Source organism: Pinus tabuliformis, chromosome 7 (assembly GCF_031772625.1).
Source record: "Pinus tabuliformis cultivar Carrire ecotype Pingquan chromosome 7, CPIR1, whole genome shotgun sequence".
Taxonomy (NCBI): Eukaryota; Viridiplantae; Streptophyta; class Pinopsida; order Pinales; family Pinaceae; genus Pinus; species Pinus tabuliformis.
This window is the reverse complement of record NC_142293.1, coordinates 1,897,313,216-1,897,336,341: the sequence shown is the minus strand read 5'-3', so window position 1 is coordinate 1,897,336,341 and position 23,126 is coordinate 1,897,313,216. Positions and strand designations below refer to the sequence as shown.

The 23,126-nt window shown below is 40.3% G+C and overlaps 1 protein-coding gene across 1 annotated transcript in view; it reads left to right on the top strand.

The window, feature by feature from the left end:
* LOC149256052 (origin of replication complex subunit 3-like) overlaps positions 1–23,126 on the top strand; it is a 437,168-nt gene that overhangs the window by 268,244 nt on the left and 145,798 nt on the right. The window contains exon 13 of the mRNA XM_089460652.1: positions 13,252–13,341. Coding sequence (XP_089316778.1) covers positions 13,252–13,341 — 90 coding nt within the window. The remainder of the gene's footprint in view (positions 1–13,251; positions 13,342–23,126) is intronic.

The window sequence follows — 23,126 nt, the reverse complement described above, 5'->3', positions numbered from 1 at the left end:
TTAAGAAATCCCTTTATGGCCTCAAGCAAGCTCCTCGGGCTTGGTATGCCAAAATGGATAGCTTTCTTTTAGAATCTGGCTTTTCTAGGTGTCATTCTGACAATACTGTCTACACCAAGAAAGTGGGCAACTCTCTTATCATCTTATCATCCTTGTTCTTTATGTTGATGATCTTATTCTTACTGGTAGTGATCCCAACCTTATAAACCATGTGAAGTCCAGCCTTAAAAAGAAATTTGAAATGACAGACTTAGGACACTTACACTATTTTCTCGGTCTTCAAGTCTTGCAATCCCAAGAGGGTATTTTCCTTTCCCAGTCCAAGTATGCTTGTGATATTCTTCGTCATTTTCACATGGAAGACTGTAAGCCAGCCCCTTCTCCCTTTCAGTCTGGAGTCAAACTTTCAGTCTCTTGTACTTCTCCTGAAGTTGATGCTACCTTATACCGTCAACTTGTCAGAAAACTCTTGTATTTAACCCATACTCGTCCTGATCTTTCCTTTGCTGTTGGCCTTGTTGCTCGTTTTATGCAAAACCCCCGTGAAAGTCATTGGAAAGCAGCTAAAAGAATACTTCGTTATGTTCGAGGTACAATACAGTTTGGGATTCATTACAGTGCCAAAGCAGCTCCTCTGTTAGTTGGTTTCACTGATTCTGATTGGGCTGGTGACCTTGATGATCGGAAGTCTACTGCCGGTTATGTCTTCACTCTTGGTTCAGGACCTATTACATGGGCTTGTAAGAAACAGGCTGCCATTTCTCTTTCGTCAGCAGAAGCAGAGTATCGTGGTGCCGTGGAAGCTAGTAAGGAAGCCTTGTGGCTTCGTCAGATCCTATCAGAGTTTGGCTTTGAGCAGCAGCATCCAACCACACTTTGGTGTGATAATCAAAGTGCCATTCAGCTATGCAAAGATCCAGTCCAGCATCAGCGCAGCAAACACATTGAACTACACATGCACTTCATCAGAAAGCTCATTCATGACCATGTTCTTGAAGTGCAATATTGTCCAACAGATGATCAGGTTGCAGACATCTTCACAAAGGCTCTCACAGAGGCGAAGTTCACTAAACTTCGATATATGCTTGGAGTTCAGGAAGTTGTCACTAAGGGGGGATAGGCTCTAGTGCCTCCTTCCTTCTCCTATTGTGTCATATTTGTAAATCCTTCAATCCTATCCCAAGTTGTTCTTAAGGGGGGATGTTAGGATATTCCGACACATAGGATATAGTTAAGTTCAACTTGGTCTAGTAAAGAGTTAGGTTAGAGTTAGGTAAAGTGTGTTTCTTTACCGTTGTACATTTTGTAACTTACAATCTGACGGTCACGATATGTAGTGATCCGACGGTTCACTCTCACCTCGGTATGACCGACACTTGATCCGTGGCTTGACACCCGATTGGTCCATGAGTTCTATTTAAAGCGCATGGAGGGTCATTGTTCGGGTAATCCGTGCATGAGAGAAGCTTATGTAAATTTTCATTCTTTGATTAATAAATTGCCTGTAGTACCCACGTTGGGACAGGCCGTGGACTGTTTCCCTCCTTGCACTCTGAGGGTTTTAACCACGTCAAAAATACTGGTGTATTGATTTGAGATCTGGTTGTGAGCGGTATCCTTTTGGTATTCTTTCTGTGGAACTTACCCTGTAAATTCCTACAGTATCAGAGCGTGGTTGCAGATCACAGGATAATTGAGGACATCAACCAAGCAGAGCAACAATACCAGAAACAATTGTCCTGGGTGACAAAATCTGTTCCTAGCGGAAAAGCAACAAGGAAGGGGTGATGCAGTGCCTGTGTCATCAGTCCGATCCGGGAAGAGGATCAACGCAGTGGCAGAGAGGACATTAGTCCAAAAAATATCGGTGTCACTTGTGTGCTTGTTTTTCCTTCAGTTGATGATCTATATGTATTGAGCTTGTACTTGTATTTATTTTCAGTATTTACATGGTAAATAACTTGTTAATTAACAAAACAAGTAGGAAGAAATAAATAAGAAAGTACAGGAAGGATTTCTAACAGTGAGACTCAGAAATTCCAGTAGATCCAAATTATGCTTATGAGGAAACTGCATGAAAAGTTAAAGACAGGAGATTCAATCTTGAAGTGAGAATACAAATTGAACTTATATGAAATGTTAAGTATAATCCCAATTTATGAATAAGCTATGACATGTCCAAGTTTTAACTTGGCTTGTACAGATTACTAAATTTGTTTTATGTATTTAAACAGGTGAATTCCACATATTTAATTGGTATGAAATCAAGTCGAAAAGTAGATAAGGACTTTAATAAGATGGCTAGCGTTAGATTGCTAAGTAGGAACTTAAAGATATTCAATAGAGGGACATCCTAGAATTATTGAAAGAAGTCTAAATTAAATGTTGTCATTGTTAGGGTAATGTTAGCCACCACCAGTGGGTGACTCCTATAGGAGAATTTTTCTCCTTGATTTGTCTTCAGCCGACAGACAGTAGCCCCTTGCAGCCACTAGATAGCTCGATGTGCCACCATTCTCCACCACTTGAGCCAACCATTGTGTGCCCTTGCCCATTTGTTATGATCGTATGTTTGAAGGTGGACCTTCCAATCCCAAAGGTATGACTTTTCATTATGTAATTGGGTGTTTATGTTTTCTTTTCTAGAACACATTTGGACATGGATTAGCGGTGGTATTCAACGGAAAGAATGGGCTTGGACCATACTCTTGTTCCCTTGTCCCAACCTAGGGGTTAATGTTGTATCCTAGTCTCGTGGAATATCCTTTATTGACTACTAGCTTTAGGAGTGGCACTACATGGGAAACCCTAATCGGGACATAAAATTTAGCATGTGGGCAAAAGCCAAACACGAGCTCTACCTCCAATCATGATGACCATCAGATTGATTCCTGGGGCCCCTGTGAGTGCCCCTTGTGTCATTAAGGAACCCTTGATTGTCCCATCCCATGGTGGGCGATGAATTGCGCAACCCTAAGGGGGTAATGACTACTACATCATACACATCATGTGCTCATCCCCTAGAGCTCGAGCAGTAAAATAAAAAAAATCAATAAAAGGCAAAAGGCATATGAAGAAGGGTGGAAAAACAAAGGCCGGGGTAACTCATGTACAATGATTTCTCCCTCCTACATCCATACACCCAATGTGTGGGCTTCCCTCATTATAGCTACCCTTGTACCATGGCACGTTGCTTGGAGCCTTCCCTATTGCCCTATTCCGTTCCATCGTTACTTCACATGACACTTGCCATTTGATGGATGTAGCAAGGACCTATCACTCCCTTAAAGGTTGAAACTGTTGAAATTTGGTACCGGAGGACAGGTGGTTCCCTAAGGCTTTGATCTTTGGCCTAGGGAAAAGTGTCCAAAAGAATTTAATTTTTCTCCTAAAGTAACTTTATAATTTTTATAAAGTTAAATCTAATTTGAAAGTGACTTTAAGTGATAAAGTTACTAAGTCTAATTTTAAAGTGACTTTATAAAGTCAATGAAAAATTAGAAAGGAAAAGTGACTTTGGAAATAAATGACTAAGTGGGTCTTTATTAAAGTGGGGTGAATTAAAAAATAGAAAGTGAGATTTAAATGAGCATTTAATCTCAGCCATTGATCTAAATCTATTTCAGCCATTGGATTTAGGGATCACCCAAAAGTCATTTAGGGTTGGGTTAAGGGAGGAAAAGGAGGAAAAGATCATTCATTCTTTCATGAGCAGATTGGGAGAAGGAGAGCAAGAGAGCAAGGGAGATTTCTGGACAAGGAGGAGAAAGAGGCAGCAGTTTGGCACACACACCAAGGCAGCACTTCAGCAAATCCGAACAGCATAAAGAACAAGCAGAAAAAGGCAGTTTTTGTGAGCAAAATAGTGGAAAAAATTATTTTTCAGCACGAGTATCGAAGAAACGATTTTCTGCACTTTTTCCGAGGGCTGTCCGTACAAGTCCGTACGGCCGTCCGTACAGTCCGTACGGTCCGTACTTCCGTACATCCGTACATCCGTACGGTCCGTACAGCTCTTACAGCATTTTTCAGATTGTCGTTTGGGCTGAAAACAGATAAGTTTTGCTTGCTGGAAATTTCTGTTTTTGCTGAAATTTATTTGCTGAAAATTTTCTCTGTAAAAGGCATTTTCCAGAAATAAAGAAGAGCTCTCAAACTGGTTTTCCCCAAGAGTTGTAGGGGGTTTTTCCAGGGTCAAGTTGACCAAAAATCACTGAGTTTAAATGTGTTTTTATGGCTGTTTTTAATTGCTGATTTTTATTTCTGCAATTTCCAGCACTCTGAAAAATTTCCAGAATTTGTGTTTTTCAGCAATATTTATTTTTTCAGTCTGTTAAATGTATGGCTATGGGAATGGGCATTTAACTATATGGGAGAAATAAGGTGAAACTGAAAACCGAGGTGGGAAACAGAAAATTTTACAGAAACCACTTAATAGGGTCTTTTATTAACCTCTCTTGTCGAGCAAGGAAACACCTGTACTTTCTAAAGCCCATTTGGAAGGGCATGCCACTATGAAGTGTCCACTTTTGCCCTTGATTAACAAGCTTATTTACTCAATTGCACTAATGGATTGTTGGACTGGAAGGTGAGGAGACACATTGGATCTCATACAAGATTGCAGGTGGGTCTTAATCTAAATGAAACTAATCTATCATGAAAATATCGTATGATGTTAGTGTGAAAATTCTTGAATCTAACACATCAAAAACCCCTACTACAATTACTGGTTTACAATCTCCTACTTGTTCTTTACATTAACAAGTTATTTAATTGCATAAACATCGAAGTAAATGTTATTGCAACCTTCACAAAATATACAAATCATGCACTGAAATAAACTGAGGACAATAACACAAGGGACACCGTTATTTTTGGACAATTGTCCCCGGAAAAACCCAATTTGGGAAACCCGGTGCAGCATATGGAGGGTTTGTATTATTAAGCAGATTCGTGAATACAACTAGGGTGCTAGAAATGGCTCACCCAACAAAGAATATCCTTGGAAGTAGTACCTCTATCCGGAGACAGATATTCTGGCAAATCAACAAACAGATGATCAAACCCTGCAACGACTCCAGCTGTTCCCTATGATGGATAACGAAAGTTGCTCCAAGCACTGCTATGGAACTACGTCACCCTCTCCCGGCTCAAAATCTTCGGATATGCTCCCAGTCTGCCCCACAGAATCCCCCCAATGCTGCCTCTGAGTCCCAGCATCAACCTCGGTAGCTTTTGCGTCTCATTGCGTCAGCCCTTTGCGTCCTCTGTGTCATCCCTTCTAGGGCCTGCGTTGTCTCTCTCGGCATTGCGTTGCCTCTCTGCTATGTATTCTTCAGCTTCAGATGAAAATCCCTTGCTGAATTACTCCTCACTGCAACTCTGATCACTAACTCGAGTCCCTCAGCAAACCTCGGCCTAGAAAATCAAATTCTTTGATCACTTGGTGTGTCTCGAACTGACCCTCAAGCCTCCTCTTATACTTTTCCTGTTGACGAATCAACGACCGAGATTAAGTCCCTAATCAACAACTAAAATTAGAACTAGCTTGATCCTCGTCACTTAGAACTTTCTCACCCATGTTTTATTAATGCAGATTAATATTTTTATATTCCTAAGTTAAGATTTAGGAATCTATTAAAAATATTAATTATTTTAATAACTCCTCATTCGGGTGGAATTTCTCCAAATGATTTATGGGTCTTTGAGATCTCATGTGCCTTAGCCTCTCCACCAATTTTCTAGGCTAGAGCACATCCGTTGCTACCCAAAATCAACAGTTAGTTCTAGTGATAAAATGATTATGTAATGTATCCTACCCTAACATACATATTACATCGTAGAAGCACAAAGTGTAACCATAGAGCCAATGCAACTAGGACACCATTAGATCATTATAGAAACATTTTTCCCAATGATTACTTATGTAGCAAATCCAAGAGTAAGGATAGAAACAATCATATGGAGGGTCACCAAGGTGGGAGGTGGGAAAATAGAATGCCCATACATGGATGATCATGTGTGAAGAGGGAACAAAGGGATATAATCTAGTCCATGAGATTCTCTCCTTTAACCAAAAGTTAGAGATGCCAACAATTAGGCTTATAAACTTTTGATGGAAGAAAGAAAGAAAGAAATTATTTTAACGTCCACGAGGCTAAAGATAGCCTATGGATGGCAACCTCAGGTATATCACTTCTATCATGATCCTTACCATTTATGTCATGCTTTATGGCCTCCATAGGGTTATGATTAGTAGGAAAGGGAGACTGATGAGATGGAGAAACACAAGTAGGTTGCCCACAATGATCACACTTAAGAGGGATGGAGGATTCCTCATTGTTAGTGATAATGTAAGAAGGGTTGAGGAAAGGGTCCACACGAGATTCAACTACAACCCTAGGATTGTGAGGAAAGACAAGGGTCCTATTGATATCATCGTCATCGGTGTCATAGATAGGGTCCTTGTCGAAATGATTTCCATGGACCTCCCATTTACCTTCTTCAATATGTAAATAATCATTGGGGCTATGGGATCACCTTTTTGTATGGTTTTTGAGGGTATATCATCAGAGATAAAATGCTTGGAAAAGGTAGGGTTAACCCTAACTTCTCTCTCTACAAACTCAGCCTCCCTATCACACATTATTTTAGAATTATAATCATCCCATCTTTCACCATGCAGACTCAGGGAGGGCCCCCTTTCCTGCTCATCATCTAGGTTCCCAAGGTCATGATGATGCTCAATGAAGACTTCCTCTTAAATGTTTAATGCAAGGCATACGTGAAAGTGTCTAAGAAAGCCATCAAAGAACTCCTCAATAGATGAGATGCTTCTAGGTTTTAATTACGCAACCTACATGATCAATTCCGGAGAGTGGATCACCATCAAACATGTGTACCCCACGTACCATCCTTCCTGTGGCATGATTAGGGTGCCCAAGGATGCTAATGATGTCCAAAGCGGGAAAATCATCAAAGAAAGACATCTTATCGAGATATACATGCAAATTATGTAGGAGTCACGTGGGTGAATTTAAAGATGCCTAGAGAAGTGCTTGCTTCACCCTACAAGCATTGACTTTAAAGTTCAATGGAGAACTAGGGATTCATTCTTCCAATGGAGTTGCTGAGAATGATATATCAATATTGTCGTATGGGTAAAAATTCAAACGTCTCGTGTCCTCGGCAACGACGCCAAAATGTTACCGCTCAAACTAGCAGGGGTCCTAGGAGGGGATCATTTAGAGAAACTGCTAGGTCAAGGGGAAATAATGGAGTGATAGCCCAATGTCACCTCAGCTAAGCCTCGCTGTTCTTTATGGAATTTAATTGATGGGAGGAGACTTGGTATAAGAGGAATCACAATGATGAATGAATGGATCAATGATCGGATGAGTGATTCCTAAAGCCTATTCACAAGAGAGACTCAACCAGTGTTGCACGAAGCGCCCCCCCCCGGTTCCAAGCCCCGAAGCGCGTCCCGTACGGAAGCGCCTAGGAAGCTTGGCTGGAAGCGTGCTTCCGAAATTTTTAGACGCTTCCTGGAAATTTGGAAGCTTTGGCGCTTCCGAAGCGCCGAAGCGCGCTTCGTACGACGCTTCCCAGACGCTTCCCGGGCGCTTCCCAGACGCTTCCAGGACGCTTCAGAAAAGCTTCTAGAAAAGCTTCCGGAAAAGCATTTAGAAAATCTTTTTTTTTTTCAATTTTTTTTTAAATTTTAGGTGAGTTTGCTTGTTGGGGGTGGGTCCACCATGGGTTAGGGTGACAAATGAAAGCAAAAAAAAATATAAATATAGCAGATGCTCCCTCATGGTAATGTTAAATTCTTAAAGTAAAAGTGACATTCTCCTTTATTTTTCATTTTCATCCTTTTACTTAAATTTTTAACATTACCATGAAATGACTCAGAATGTTTGAGAGTGGTTCCAGCCTCATTGGACTTCATATGGAGAAAATAGAATTTCATATCCTATTCAAAATTTAGTAGACTTAACAGTTTTCAGGTATTCAGGATCAATGGGATTCTGGCATTTCATTAGATTATATCAAGTATGAAGGTATGCGATTAGCATTTAATCAAGAGCACCAAGCCCTATATGTACCCTGGTGTTGGTGGTGTTAATTGTTGAACTCCTTTGTCACGTGGCACACCCTTAGCAAAAAATTACCTTTCAATCAAGTCAAAATCATCGATCAAACATGTTAAGCTTTTTCTACCATATTTTAAGTCTTGAATTAGGTAGTTTGATCAAAATTGGGCAATGTTGACTAATATCCCTAGACAATCGAGGTAGAGGCAAAGGCTAGACAAGAGGAGAAGAATCTAGATTCTAGATCATTAATGTACAATGGATGTTATATCTATCTTGATTTATGCAAAAATATGCATGTTTTCATGTCTTCTACAATTAATTTGGTATTTGGAATGTTTGTTTTGAGTATAAATGCAAAAAAATATAAAAAAATATATATATATAGCAGACGCTTCCGCGGATGCTTCGCTTCCTAGATTTTTGGAAAATGACGCTTCCACGCTTCCGCTTCCGCTTCCGCGCTTCCGCTTCGCTCCCGCTTCGTGCAACATTGGACTCAACTAAATAGCTCACTTGCTTGAGAAGCAAGGTGATGGGCTCTTTAAGACGGGTTATGAGCATACGTTGACCTAGAGTTGGAGGATATTCCTTGACAAGGGGCTTCCTAGACTTAAGGGTCCTTGTGGAGAATTGTATTCTCTATAGCCCTTTTGGAATTTGAGTTATAAAGTTGCGGGACTACAAAGAACCCATGTGAACCCAAACTAGGTCAAAGGTCTAGAGTTGATTGCCCAAAGAGGGTCTTGACCTAATTAGGGAAGAGAATAGGATCAAAGAACTAATTTTATTTTCAAATTTGAATGCAATGATCCAAGTGAGGACACTAACCTAAAATCAACCTATCGAGAGAAATGATCCTCAAGCTAGGGTTTGTGATATCTCGGGATTCCACTGCTGGATTGTTCTCAAATTTGGAGGACCCCTTGAGAAGACCCCAAATCAGCCGTGGACCGATTTTCAAGGTGTTTGGATGGCTACAAAAGATTTCGTGTGATGCCCTAGGAGACCTTCTGGGGTTAGGCCTAGAATTGGGCAAAGTGAAGAAAAGAGAGGGAAATTTGACCACCAAAGGGATACGAGGATCAATGTCTTATTGCTTGGGCTTAATGGAGGTAAGATACACATAGATCGAGAATTTTCTTGTGCTAAGGAGCCCTAGTTGATCTTTGCTAGCCTCTCCAAGGGCAACAACTAGGTCAATAGCGATTTATACTTCAAATTTGCCAAAGAGATGAAGTTTCGAGGTCTTTCAACCTAAGAGGTGCCTCTAGGAACATTCACCCACTCTCTTCAAGTAGAATGCTTGCATTAAATCACTTATTCAAGGTTCCCAAAAGAATTTCACATTTACTTTAACCCATACAAGAATAATGATAATAATAACATGTAGTGAACCAATAAAATAACAAGAATAACATCAAATTTCGACTTACATGAGAGAGAGAGTATATCCATTCATCAACTTCGCATTAGAAAGAAGCTCCAAATATAATAGCGAATATTGATTGATGATTGCCATATTGGAAGCCATTACACATATTAAGTTGGATTTTGTCCTTAACAAGCACCACATATCATTATTAACTTGTATATTACCAACTGATTAATAAATACTAATTAATGTTATTTATCAAAGATTTATCCTTGTCAACCTTGTATTAGGTTCACTTCATAGCTAAATTTGGAGTTACCCATTACGAGGCACAATTCATACTTCAGTGGTTCATATTAGTTTCAATTAATTCATTGGGTAGGACCAACGATACCATAAATTATGCTATATATTTATTATACTCTAAGCATGCAGATACTATGTAAAGGGTAACTTGCAGACTTCTTATTTACTGTGTTTTGTCTTTTCAGATCCCTAGTTATAAATTCATTGCGCAGAGAGGCGCTCTACAACCTAGTGTGGGGGTAGATTTCACATAAACATGTAAACGTAAACGTAATTGTAAACGTAAACATTTAAGATGTAATGTTTAACATTTAACATTTTTAATCTAATGTTGGTCCTATTTAGAAATCAATCTAATTATTGTTATATATAAACACAATATAAATTTAAAATATAAAGAGGTTTATGAACACTCAAAAAATAGGTATTGTAAATAAATAAAAATATAAATAAATTGGAGGTATGGTAAACATAGTTTTAAAACTCCGACTCCGACTCCGACTTGGCCGAGGATCGACTCCGACTCCAACTCCGACTCCGAAACGGTAATGACTCGGCCGACTCGATTTCAATGACTCGGTCGTTGTAAAAAATACATTAAATATTTTTTTTTTTTTTTATAAAAAAACATAATTTTAAAGATTTTCATTCATGTTTCCAAACACACAGCATTATAATATAGATGGAAGACAACATATGATCAAAGTAGGCTCATGAACCAATCCATTATATCAAAATGGTACCCAATGGCAATACATAGTCAACTGTCATACATGATCAAAGACTCAAAACAAAAAACACATAACCAAGGAGGCTAGAAATGGCCTCTACAACAAAAGTAAACTGTGACCAGACTCCAGTACTAGTACTACAGCTACTGGCTAGTAGCTACTGCCAAAGGAGCCAAGATCATGTCGATCAATCTCTGGATCATCATCAGAGTCAGACAGGGGGCCCCATGGCTCCTCATCATCATCATCATCTCCAACTGCAGCTGTAGAAGTGGTACCACTAGCAGGTTGTGCAACTGCAGCAGATGCAAGCTGAGATAGAGTAGATATGCGGCTGCGCTTCTGTCGTGGCTGAGCAGAGGAAGCACCTACAACTGGAGTCCTTGCTGGCTGTGAGACTGAGGCTGGTGAATTGGGATCTGCATTCAACTGAGCAACATGTTCAAGTTCAATTGATGTCTCGATATCTAAATCTAAATCAAGATCCTCATCAGGATCAAACTCTGCTAGACGACTCTCCACTACCCAATCTGATGTTGGATCAATGTCTTCCAACACAATGGGATCTGAATCAGGTCTTTTGTTCAGCAAATAGTTTCGTTTGAGCCGGAGTTTGTATTGGACATAAACTAGATCATTTAACCGTTTTTGATCCAAACGATTTCTCTTCTTTGTGTTACTTGGGAGCAGGAGCGAAAATGGGAGCGAGAGCGACATTTTTATAAGCTCCTGGTTTGGGAGCGAATCCCAGGGGAGTTCGACAACCAATGTCACTAACATCAAGGTACATAGAGGGATTGGTGCTCTTGATTAAATACGGGTTCCATACCCTAATACATGACAAAATTCAATGGAAACATTGCAATCCTCCAATCCCGAAATCCTGAAAAACTGATAAGTCTGCTTTATTTTGAATGAAATCTAAAATTCTACTTTCTCCATATGAAATCCAATGAGGCCGAAACTACTCTCAAACATCCTGAGTCATTTCATGGTAATATTAAAAATTTAAGTAAAAGGATGAAAATGAAGATTAAGGAGAATTCTCCTTAATCTTCATTTTCATCCTTTTACTTTAAGAATTTAACATTACCATGAAATTTGAATAGCATATCAATAGTAGAGAGCATTTGAGTGTGTTAAATAGGGTTTGGGAGGGGGAAATGGACCCCAAATAACATTTAGCTAATTCATAAAACACGTTGAAGTCCAAACCAATCAGCAAACCCCTTAAAATTTCATTAAAATAATGTTAAATCGCTGTTTTAGTGGGTTACGGGCTGCTGTTTGTGACTCGGCCGAGTCAGTACGGGAAACGGCCGAGTTGGCCGAGTCAGCCATGACTCGGCCGAGTCATTCAATGACTCGGTCGAGTCATGGCTGACTCGGCCAACCGAGCTGTTTTTTGTACCGAGTCACTTCGGAGGGCAATGGAATGGACCAACTCGGCCGTTTCCGTTTCGAAACGGCCGTTTTTTAAAACTATGATGGTAAATAAATAAAGCCCCTTTTTGTACTTACTCCAAAGGTATGGTAAATAAATAAAAATATAAATAAACTAGAGGTATGGTAAATAAATAAAACCTCTTTTTATATTTAGTCCATAAACCTCTTTATATTTACGAAGACTCAAAAAAGAGGTTTTATTTAGGTGAAGCCTATGGGTCAAATACCATTTTAATACCATGGGCTAAATACCATGGGCCAAATACCATATTTATAAAAGAGGTATGGTAAATTAATAAAAATATAAATAAACCAGAGGTATGATAAATAAATAAAACATTTTTTTTATATTTACTCCATAATTCACTTTATATTTACGAACACTCAAAAAAGAGGTTTTATTTAGGTGAAGCCTATGGGCCAAATTATTATTAATACCATGCAAAAAAATATTATTAACCCTAATATTAATATTAATAAAAATAAAGATGGCACATGGTATTGACCCATGGTATTCACGTGGAATGTAACCTATTTAAAGGGGGGAATTAAACCAGCATAGATTCATCTTTACTCTGGATCTACTAAGCGCCGAGAGGGATCAAATATCTTGATATACAAACTAGCATAGAGTGAAAAGAAATTTGATCCCTATCAGCGCTTGGTAGATCCAGAGTAAAGATGGATCTTTTCTAACTGTATGGCATCAACATTCCAGTCAGTTTTTATCTTCACCTGTTTGAAAGTCTTCCTATAGAGATTCTCTTTTTACAGCCGAAGGTAGAAATTGTTCACAGTCAACATTCAATCACGTACAGATTTTTGCAATTGTTATTGATTGGTGTTTGTAAAATGTGGATGGTTTTCAAGAATGTTTAATTTGGGATGTCAATTTCTACTTTGGATTTTGTTCTGTGATTAGGGATGGTCTTGTTGAAAAAATATCTCAATAGTTTTATACAAAATTTCTGAAATTCTTCGAATATTGTTTGGGACTCTTCTCATAGTGTTGTTAGCAAGGTGCACTTCTTGAGTATGCTATTGCACACCTACACCCATCCTTTTTGTATCCAAGCTCTTGTCAGCAATTTTTTTTTGTAAACTGTATAATTAATTACCCATTGCTTGTGCATTAACTATAACATGATCAGCTATAATTGATGTGTACTTGTTGGCACCTCTTTTAGGGACTTCAGGGGTTTTATAATCAGGATTTAATATACATTTTGCTTGATTGTTATAGTAAAAATTCTTTGTATCATTGGTTTTTTATGGACATGCTCCCATTTTTTCACATCAGGGCCAGCTTCTATGGTGGTTCAGCTTCAGAAAGAGGAGATTTGAAGGCTGTAAATGACATGGCTATGAAGCTGCTTGAGCGAATGGTTAGGTGAGATGCTTATGTACTAGCAATAGATCAAAAATACTAGGCCTTGTTTGGTTTTTGTATTTGTGAAGAACCTGCTTTTGTTTTGAAGAATTTGATTTTTAGTGATTTTGAAGTTTTTTTTCCATCACTTCAAGAATGGAAAATGCAAGTATTTCAAACATCATTCAAGATATTGGTCATGTTAAATCAATCACTTCTAAAACTTTATTGCGTGAGTAGAGTTTCACTAGGAAGCTAAATTGGGTATGAATTCTGTTTCATTATGTCTTCATGTTTTTGAAATGCTGCGAAGTGGTATGTAAATTTAATTCAATATTGGATAATGGATTAGACTTTGAACAGGTTGGGTTAGTTTCTGTCGAGTGGTAAAAAATGTAAATTTGGTATTATATACATCTAGTGTTTTGAATGAAATGCCAATGTTAGTGTCAACATTTTCATATATTGAGATTTACAAAGGTTGAATTTGCTTCCTCACAAGTGCACTAGAGAGAGACTGCAAAATTCCAATCACAAGAGAAAAATGCCAAATATAATTGCACTTAGCATTGTGCATAATAGATCAAGAAGATCACATGATGAGAGGATTCAAATGGAAGCTTGAGTCATGAATTTATACACAAATTTATGGTGTCCTCTAAAAAGGTATTATGAGCTGACATAACAAGGGTACACAACCCAAGAGTGTTATTGACTCAAGTTTCACTAGTCAACCTTGACCACAAACCTACTATACAATAATTGAAATAAATTATGGCCTTAATCGTAATCTCAAGAACACAATGATAGATATGAATGCGTGATTGTCACATGTATAAATTACAGCAATATTTTCAACACCCACCCTTGAGTTGAACAATAGGATGCATAGAGTAGTCATAACATTACACGATTATACAATTTACTTCTCCCCTTAAATGCTAAGTAGAGGGCTAGGTCACTCCACCTCAGCTCCACAACACTCATTCATAAAGCCATCAAGATCATCAATGGTTGAGACTAAGCTCTGTTGCCCACCAAAATTGGGTACATCTAGGAAATCTTTTTCTCCCATTCATCTTCTTCCAGTCGACAACCAACAACTGTTGTGAGCCACCTCGTAGCTGATGTGATGTTGTTAAAATTGGAAACTAGGGCCAAACTCCATGTGTGTCATCTTATTAATGGCAGCTGATATTTTTCTTGGATCCCTCTCATCGAGAGGTGTAGGATTGATCTAAAGATCATCCAATTCCAATAAGTATTCATGGAGATATGAATTTATTTTTGTTATGAAACAATTCATCAAGGTCGGCTAGCGACTAAATAAACCCCACATGTGCTCAACGTTTTAGTATAAATAGAGGTGCCTTGAAAGTCATTTGGACACACTCACTTGGGATCTGTTCCTCTCTACTTGTCTTTGGGTTTTGGTGGGAGGAGAGATCCTAAGGGAAAACGCTGCCCTAATGGAGAAAGGTTCTATGCTATCATAGGAGATGCCCTAGAAGGCTCTACGCTGTCATGGAGGACAACCCTTATCTCAGCCATAAGGAAGGCCTAACGCTGTCATATGAAGAAGTACACATTCAAGAAGGGTAGCAATGTATGCCCTCTAACGCAGCCATGGTAAGAAGCCTAAGTACCCTACGTGGAGGAGAAAGGGTCCACCTAAAACAACCCTAAACCCTAGCCGTAGCAAGAAAGGGAGATTCTAAGACAACGTAAAGGAGGTTGAGTTCATCAATGGAGGCCGAATTAACTGCTGGAGCTGTAGTGACACTTTGGTGGAGGCCGAGAGACTGTCATGGATGCCGCAGGCTCTCTTGAGGGCTGAAGGCATAGTTTTATGGGGCTATAACCCTTGGAAAGGGCTACTATAGCAAGGGATAGGCTTGCTGTAGCAAGCCGCAGTCCCTATCACACGTACAGGTCTACGTTAGGAGGGCGTAAGGCCAACTAGGGTATGACAAGCCAACGTGGGATGTAGGAGTGCTGAAGAAGAATCACTGTAGCCTTGGTAGGGATGTTCCAGCTGATGCATTAAGGTTGGTTGGCTGTCATAGATGCCATAACTAGTCCATGACCACATTGTGAAGGCTGTCCAAAATGTTGTCCAGCAATGCAGCAAACAACAACATGATATGATATGATATGATGTGACAACATTATGGTGAGTGCTGTAGCATGATGATGGGTATAGTGATGAAGTGTATCACAACACAATGGTGAGGTGCAGCAGTATGATATGTTGCAGCAACATGATGTATGCAACCGCAAGTTCATGGTGCTGCAATAGTATAGCACATTGGGACAACAATATGGTACTTGGTGCAGCAAGTACACAAAGTAGCTATGGTGCAGCAAGCACATGGGTGACAGTATGGTGCAGTAGTGGCACAAGGTACAACTGTGCTAAACACTGGGACAACAGTGATAGCATGGTGTAGTAGTGGCATAAAGTACAACAATGCCAAACACTGGGACAACAGTGCAACAATATGATGTGTACAACATGGTCATAAGGTCTAGCATTCTGATGATGGGTGCAACATGGTGTAGCACAGTGAGGTGCAGCATGATGACGAGATGTAGCACAACGATAGGTGGAGTCACCTTGGAGAATCAGTTGAAGCAACATGTCTTCAACTGATCTCACGTATCATCTTCTTAGAGATGATTTATGCTCTTATAAATCAAAGTGTTGACTTCTGTTGTAAATGTACTAGCTCTCTCTCTCTATGTTGAACTATTGAAGAACATATAAGAAGAATTGATCAAGGGTTTCCCCACATTGGTGTTTGTCCCTGGTTAGCGCCACATCTTGTGTCTTCTTGTCTTGGCTTGTCTTCAAAGATTTATGTTTATGTTTTATTTGTAGTTTACTTTAATGCTGATGTGATTGCTAATCTGGAAAAGATATTGAGCTAACTGTGAAAATTTAAATAAATTGCTCTAAGCATAGAACATACCTAAACTTAACATGGTTCGGAGTTGAGGTGAAGACAATGTCCAAGCATTAGTGAAAGAGCAATCACCAAAGACAGTTGGGAAAGGACAAAAGGATTAGTGGATTCCTCATCCCTCTTCAAATTCACCAAGGGTGAAATCGAAGCAAAGAATATTATCAAAATGGCATAATGAAAGCTTCTCATGACCTACCTAAAAGATCACTTTATTGGGAAGTCCGATTTAAGGGTGGAAGGAAAGGCAAATGCCTTGATTTTAATAAGCTCGGCCATTATGCAAAGGAGTATCCGAATGGCAGGGACACATCACGTGATGAAGATAACAATCATTCTGAGGATATCCTAAATGATCGGAGGAATGACAAGTAATGCAAGTCATCAAGGAAACGACTGACTCTTCAAAGAAAGCAAGGAACCCTAGGTATGAAGAATCAAATGTTGTTTCTGATAAGATAAAGAAGTGTTATCTTGTATTGGCCCTCTCCTTAGGATTCCAAAATCTGGCTTATTGATTATAGTGCTTCAAGGCACTTCATTGGATAGAAGGGTGCTCTCTCGAATTTGGTAAGAGATGGAAACAATCATGGGATAATACTTGGATCGATGCCACATATCACGGAAAGGGTGTAGGAAATGCTACCCTTCAATTAAATGAGGGTAACTAGATTCATTTACAGAATCTCTTTTATGTACCTGATCGCAAGAAGAACTTGGTGTCCATTTCAGCAATGGAAGTCAAAGGTTTCAAGGTGGCATTCATCGATGGAAAGGTACGTGTTTGAAAATAGAATTTTCAAAGATGGTTTTTCTCATGGTTTCAGGGTTAGCAATTTGTATCAAGTTGTAGGATGGTCCATTGGGGATCATGTCAATTGACATATCTCATCTATAACACCGGTGGTCTACTTATGGGGCCCTACCCGATATGAGTTAGATGGTGAGAGGGATGCCTAAAGCAAGAAGAGCATGAAGGTACATGTCTGAGATGTACTGAAGGAAAATCTTACAAGGGGACCATTCCCCTCATGTAATAGGTCTATAGGTTTGGAACAACCCAAGGAGTTTGAGATTCAAGAATCTCATGTATACAGGTGGAAGAAAGCTCACTATGGCTTGAAGCAAAACACCCAGGCATAGTATGAGAGAATTGATAGCTATTTGATGAATCTGAGATTCACTAGGAGTGAAACCAATCCAAACCATTGCTCAAAGGTTGTGGATGATAGACCTCTCATACTGGCACCTTCTGAGGACGACCTATTTCTGACAGGTGTAGACCCTCTCATTTGCAGAAGTAAGAGGGAGTTGGATTCCGGATGTGGAACGATAAATTGCAAGCCCGTGACTATCTTGAGGATCTTAACTTTCAAGAAGTTATATGGTAGTGATGCGAGATAAAATTTGGGAAGTGCCTCTGAGTTTCATAAACTCATTCGCATTGATGTTCTTGGTGAACTTCTGTTGAGACATATGTTTTGCAGTTAGCATGATGAGCTCATATATGGTTGAGCCTCATTGGATTGGTGCCAAGAATCTTCTGAGATATCTTCGAGGCACAATCTCTCATGAACTGAGATACACTGCTGGAAGTGTGGAGATGCATGATTATTCAAATTCCGACTAGGCAGGCAGTGTGGAGGATTCTGCTTCTGCGTGCTAGTTCTCTTTGGATTCTGCTTCGATGTCATGGATGAGCAGGAAGCAGAAGTCAGTTGCTATAAGCACTGCCGAGACCGAATACATATCTACGAGTATGATTTTGTATGAAGCTGCCTGGTTGTGGAAGCTCTTCAGTGAGATGTTTGTACACATGATGGATACCATCGTGATCTTCTGTGTCAACCAGGGGGGATTCGATTGTTGAGGAATCCTGTATTCTATGATTGCTCCAGCAAATAAACATCAAATACTACCTTATCAGGGATATGGTACGTCGATGAGCGAGGAGGCTCCATCGCATTGAGATTGATGTACAGGTCGCAGACATTCTGTCAAAGCCCTAGGGAAAGGTCAAATTTGTGACTTTCCCAAATGACTCGGAGTCATTGAGAGACCCTCTTATGAGGGTCCTGCATGTTGCATGCATTGAGCTCTGGGAGCTCCGGGGGGCTTGGGGTATTACTGGAGCAACACGCGATCATAGGGTGACTCATCCTCCCCTAATGGTGTTTTGTGTACAGGTTGAATGGCTCAGCCTTCCCTTGTGATACCCCGAGGCGACTGAGGGACAAGATGATTAGTTCTCCTGTCGAGGCATTCTACCCATGCAGTCTAGGACTCATGGGAAGTGCCTCTCATCTGATCAATGAGCAGGAAAATGGGGTTAGGGACCATAGTAGTACTATCAATGGACATATCGTTGTATCTACCATACTCCCTATGCTAGGATGACCTCCATTGATCTGGGATCAGTTGAGTGGTTTGAAACACTCTCTTGTGATATTGATTTGGGATCAATAAAACCGACTTCGGGTCAGTAGAGAATGGTATGAGACATTCTCGATCAATTCTTCTTCTTCATGGTTTAGCAGAGCAGAGCTTAGCAGAGAAGAGCAGAGCAGAGCTCAGCAGAGAAGAGCAGAGCAGAGCTCAGCAAAGTAGAGCAGAGATCAGTAGAGCAAAGCAGTGCAAGGCACTGATGGCAGAGATAGTAGAGTCAGACATATGGATTAGCGGATGGAGTTCTCCCTAGTTGAAAGGGAGTGTTAAAATTGGCAACGAGGGCCGAACTCCATGTGATTCATCTTATTAATGGCCACTGATATTTTTCTTGGATCTCTCTCATCGAGAGGTGTAGGATTGATCTAAAGATCATCCAATTCTGATAAGTATTCATGGAGATATGAATTTATTTGTGTTAGTGGACAATTCATCAAGATTGGCCAGCAACCAAATAAACCCCACATGTACTCAACGTTTTAGTATAAATAGAGGTGCCTTGAAAGTCATTTGGACACACTCACTCGGGGTCTCTTCCTCTCTACTTATCTTTGGGTTTTGGTGGGAGGAGAGATCCTAAGGGACAACGCTGCCCTAATGGAGAAAGGTTCTACACTATCATAGGAGATACCCTAGAAGGCTCTATGCTGTCATGGAGGAAAACCCTTATCTCAACCACAAGGAAGCCCTAACCCTGCCCTATGAAGAAGTACGCAGTCAAGATGATCCAGATTTAAGCAGGAACACAATAGATCACAGAGATAACCATAAATACAGAGATGCGATAACCATAAAAACAGAGATGCAGCCGAAATAATACTTCATTTCATTAATGGAGAATACTGAAATATGCTTACAAATAGAAATAACCCAGCTATGGCGATGGTAGCTTATCTCTGAGAAGAGATGCGTCGGCTACATGCCTCTGAACTGTTTCGAACTGTCTTTACAATGAGGCTCGAAGGCCTATTTATTATTGAGAAACAATTGAAAATCGTTAACATTCCAAAACCTAACCCTAGAAGATGAAACGCCAAACTATGGGCCCCGTTTGGGTAAATTGGTACATCAACTTCCCGGGGTCGTAACTTTGGCATACGATCTCCGTTTGACGCACATGATAGCCTGTTGGAAAGATCTCTCCGAGGACTACGACGGAAAAGACGATTTTTTAGTTATAAAGTCGCGGAGTAGATTTCCCAAAAAACGTCGTTTAGGGCCTCAAAACGGCTCCGGAAGTTTAGGACCTGAAAAACTGCTAAAAATAGTAAACTGCGCTATAATTAAGGAAACTGAAAAACTGAAAGAGACAGTTGTGGGGGTCCAAATGGGATAGGTGGGTGGCCACCAACATCCACCTGGATCACAAGAAGGGCAACAACGTAAGCCCTTTAATGCAACCATGGTAAGAAGCCTAAGCACCCTACATGGAGGAGAAAGAGTCCACATGCAGTAGCCCTAAACCCTAGTCGTAGCAAGAAAGGGAGATTCTAAGATAGCATGAAGGAGGCTGAGTTCATCAATGGAGGCCGTGTTAACTGCTGGAGCTGTAGTGACACTTTGGTGGAGGCCAAGAGACTATCATGGATGCCACAAGCTGTCTTGAGGGCCGAAGGCATAGTTTTATTGGGCTATAACCCTTGGAAAGGGCTACTGCAGCAAGGGATAAGCTTGCTGTAGCAAGTTGTGGTCCCTATCACACCTATAGGTCTGCGTTAGGAGCGTAGAAGGTCAGCTGGGGTAAGACAAGGCAACGTGGGATGTAGGAGTGCTGAAGAAGGATGACCGTAGCCTTGGTAGGGATGTTGCAGCTGATGCGTGAAGGCTAGTGGGACTGTCATAGATGCCCTAACCAGTCCATGACCACATTTTGAAGGCTGTCCAAATTACTGTCCAACAATGCAGGAAACAACAACATGATATGATATGATGTGATAGCATTATGGTGAATGTTGTAGCATGATGATGGGTATAGTGATGAAGTGTATCACAACACAATGGTGAGGTGCAACAATATGATATGTTGCAGCAACATGATGTATGGAACCGCAAGTTCATAGTGCTGCAATAGTATAGCACGTTGGGACAAAAGTATGGTACTTGGTGCAACAAGTACACAAAGAAGCTATGTTGCAACAAGCACATGGGTGACAACATGGTGCAATAATGGCACAAGGTACAACTGTGCTAAACACTGGGACAACAGTGACAACATGGTGTAGCAGTGGCACAAAGTACAATAGTGCCAAACACTGGGACAACAGTGCAACATAAGGTGCAGTAGTATGATGTGCACAACATGGTCATAAGGTCCAACATTGTGATGATGGGTGCAGCATGGTACAACACGGTGAGGTGCAACATGATGACGAGATGCATGACAACGATAGGTGAAGGAGTCACCTTAGAGAATTAGTAGAAGCAACATGTCTTCAACTGATCTCACGTGTCATCTTTTTAGAGATGATCTATGCTCTTATAAGTCGAAGTGTTGAATTTTGTTGTAAATATACTATCTCTTTCTCTCTCTCTGCTAAACTATTGAAGAACATATAAGAAGAGTTGATCAAGGGTTTCCCCACATTGGGGTTTGTCCCTGCCTAGCGCCACATCTTGTGTCCTCTTGTCTTGACTTGTGTTCAGGGATTTATGTTTATGTTCTATCTGCAGTTTACTTTAATGCTGATGTGGTTGCTAATCTAGAAAAGATATTGAGCTTACTGTGAAAATTTAAATAAATTGCTCTAAGCATAGAACATACCTAAACTTAATAGATGTACCACTTTATCTTTGATGCCCACATACGTTGTATGTTTTCTTGCCCATCTGTCAAGAGAATATGTTAGAATGTGGGCAATCTGACCGAAAAGGTCTGTTTTTCATTATGCAATCAGGTGCTTATGCTTGGTTTTCATTTGGGCATTTTGGGCATAGATTAGCGGGTGACTTAGAAGAAGGAAGGGCTTTGACGGTGGTGTTGTTCCCTCACCTTAAATGGGGGTTTAAACTTAAATCCTAGTCCCGTGTGACCTACCCTATTGGCCCATGTCTTTAGGAAGAACACTACTTGGGAAACCACGATTTTGGCAGCGTGGTCCTGTTTTCGCGTTCCACATTTTTCACCACCCTTCACACATTACAAGCTCTGTTTCATCATTTTCCTTCTCTAGGTCCACATGACCACTGGGTCTAGAAGTCACTGACACACTCCCTCCCCTTATCCAAATATTTGTGTCGAGCCACGAAATGTTGCCTCGGAGGTTGATGCAACAAAAATAAAGTTAAATGTATATCATGGCCACAAAGCAAGAAACAAAAGAGTAAGAAAACCATAAAATGCAAAATATGGTTGGGACATTTAATATAGCATGTGGGAAAAATCCAAACATGAGCTCTAGCCCTTATCATTATGGCATCGCCCCAGTTCCTAGGGCCCATGAGTGCCCATCACATCATTAAAGGAATCCATGCATGTCCCAACCCCTGGTGGGCGATGGACTGCCCCACCTTAATGCTTTACATCATTCACAACAGGGTCCCATTTCTTGGATCTTGGAGCAGTAATACAAAGGAAAATCAAGAAAAACCAAAAGGCAAATAAAGAGAGGTGGAAAAGTAAAGGCTAAGGTAATTGATTTAACCACGATTGCTCTGTCCTCACATCTATACACCCAATATGTGGGCCTCCCTCATTATTGCTATTCTTGAACCCATGACATTCAGCGTTGAGACCCCTTTGTCCCCATTTCTTCCCATCATTATTCATATGCCACTATTAATTGAAGGATTTACTAGGGACATGTCTTTCCCCATGGGGGATGGGAACATCAAATAAGATTGTTTATTAACCACTCCTACCTAGGGAGTTGTTACCCACCATTTTGTGGGTTATATTCCTAAGAGTTTTTTTTTTCTCTAGGATGGTCCTCAGCTAGCAGTTAGTAGCCCCTTGTAGCCACCAACTAGTTCATTGTGCCATTTCTCCGCCACTTGAGCTAGCCATGTGGTTCCTTGCCCATCTGCCATGATCATATGTTTGAAAGTGGGCCTCCCGAATCTAAAGGCACGCCTTGTCATTTGGAAATTGAGTATTGTAGTTTGCTTATCATGGATACTTTTGGGCATGGATAAATGAGGGGATTCAGCGGAAAGAAAGGGCTAGGTCTATGCTTTTGTCCCCTAGACCCCTTTTAGGAATTAACCTTAGATTCTAGTCCTGTGGGATCTCTTTTACTGACCATTTGGTTCCAGGGATGGTATTTCATGGAAAGCCTCGATTTTAGTTGCGTAGTCCTGCTCCCTTATCTTCTTATATTACCCTTTTTCTATTCATTATTACCCCATTCATCACTTCTCCCACTTGTGTCTACATTCCTCCATTGGGTTCGCATAGGGTTA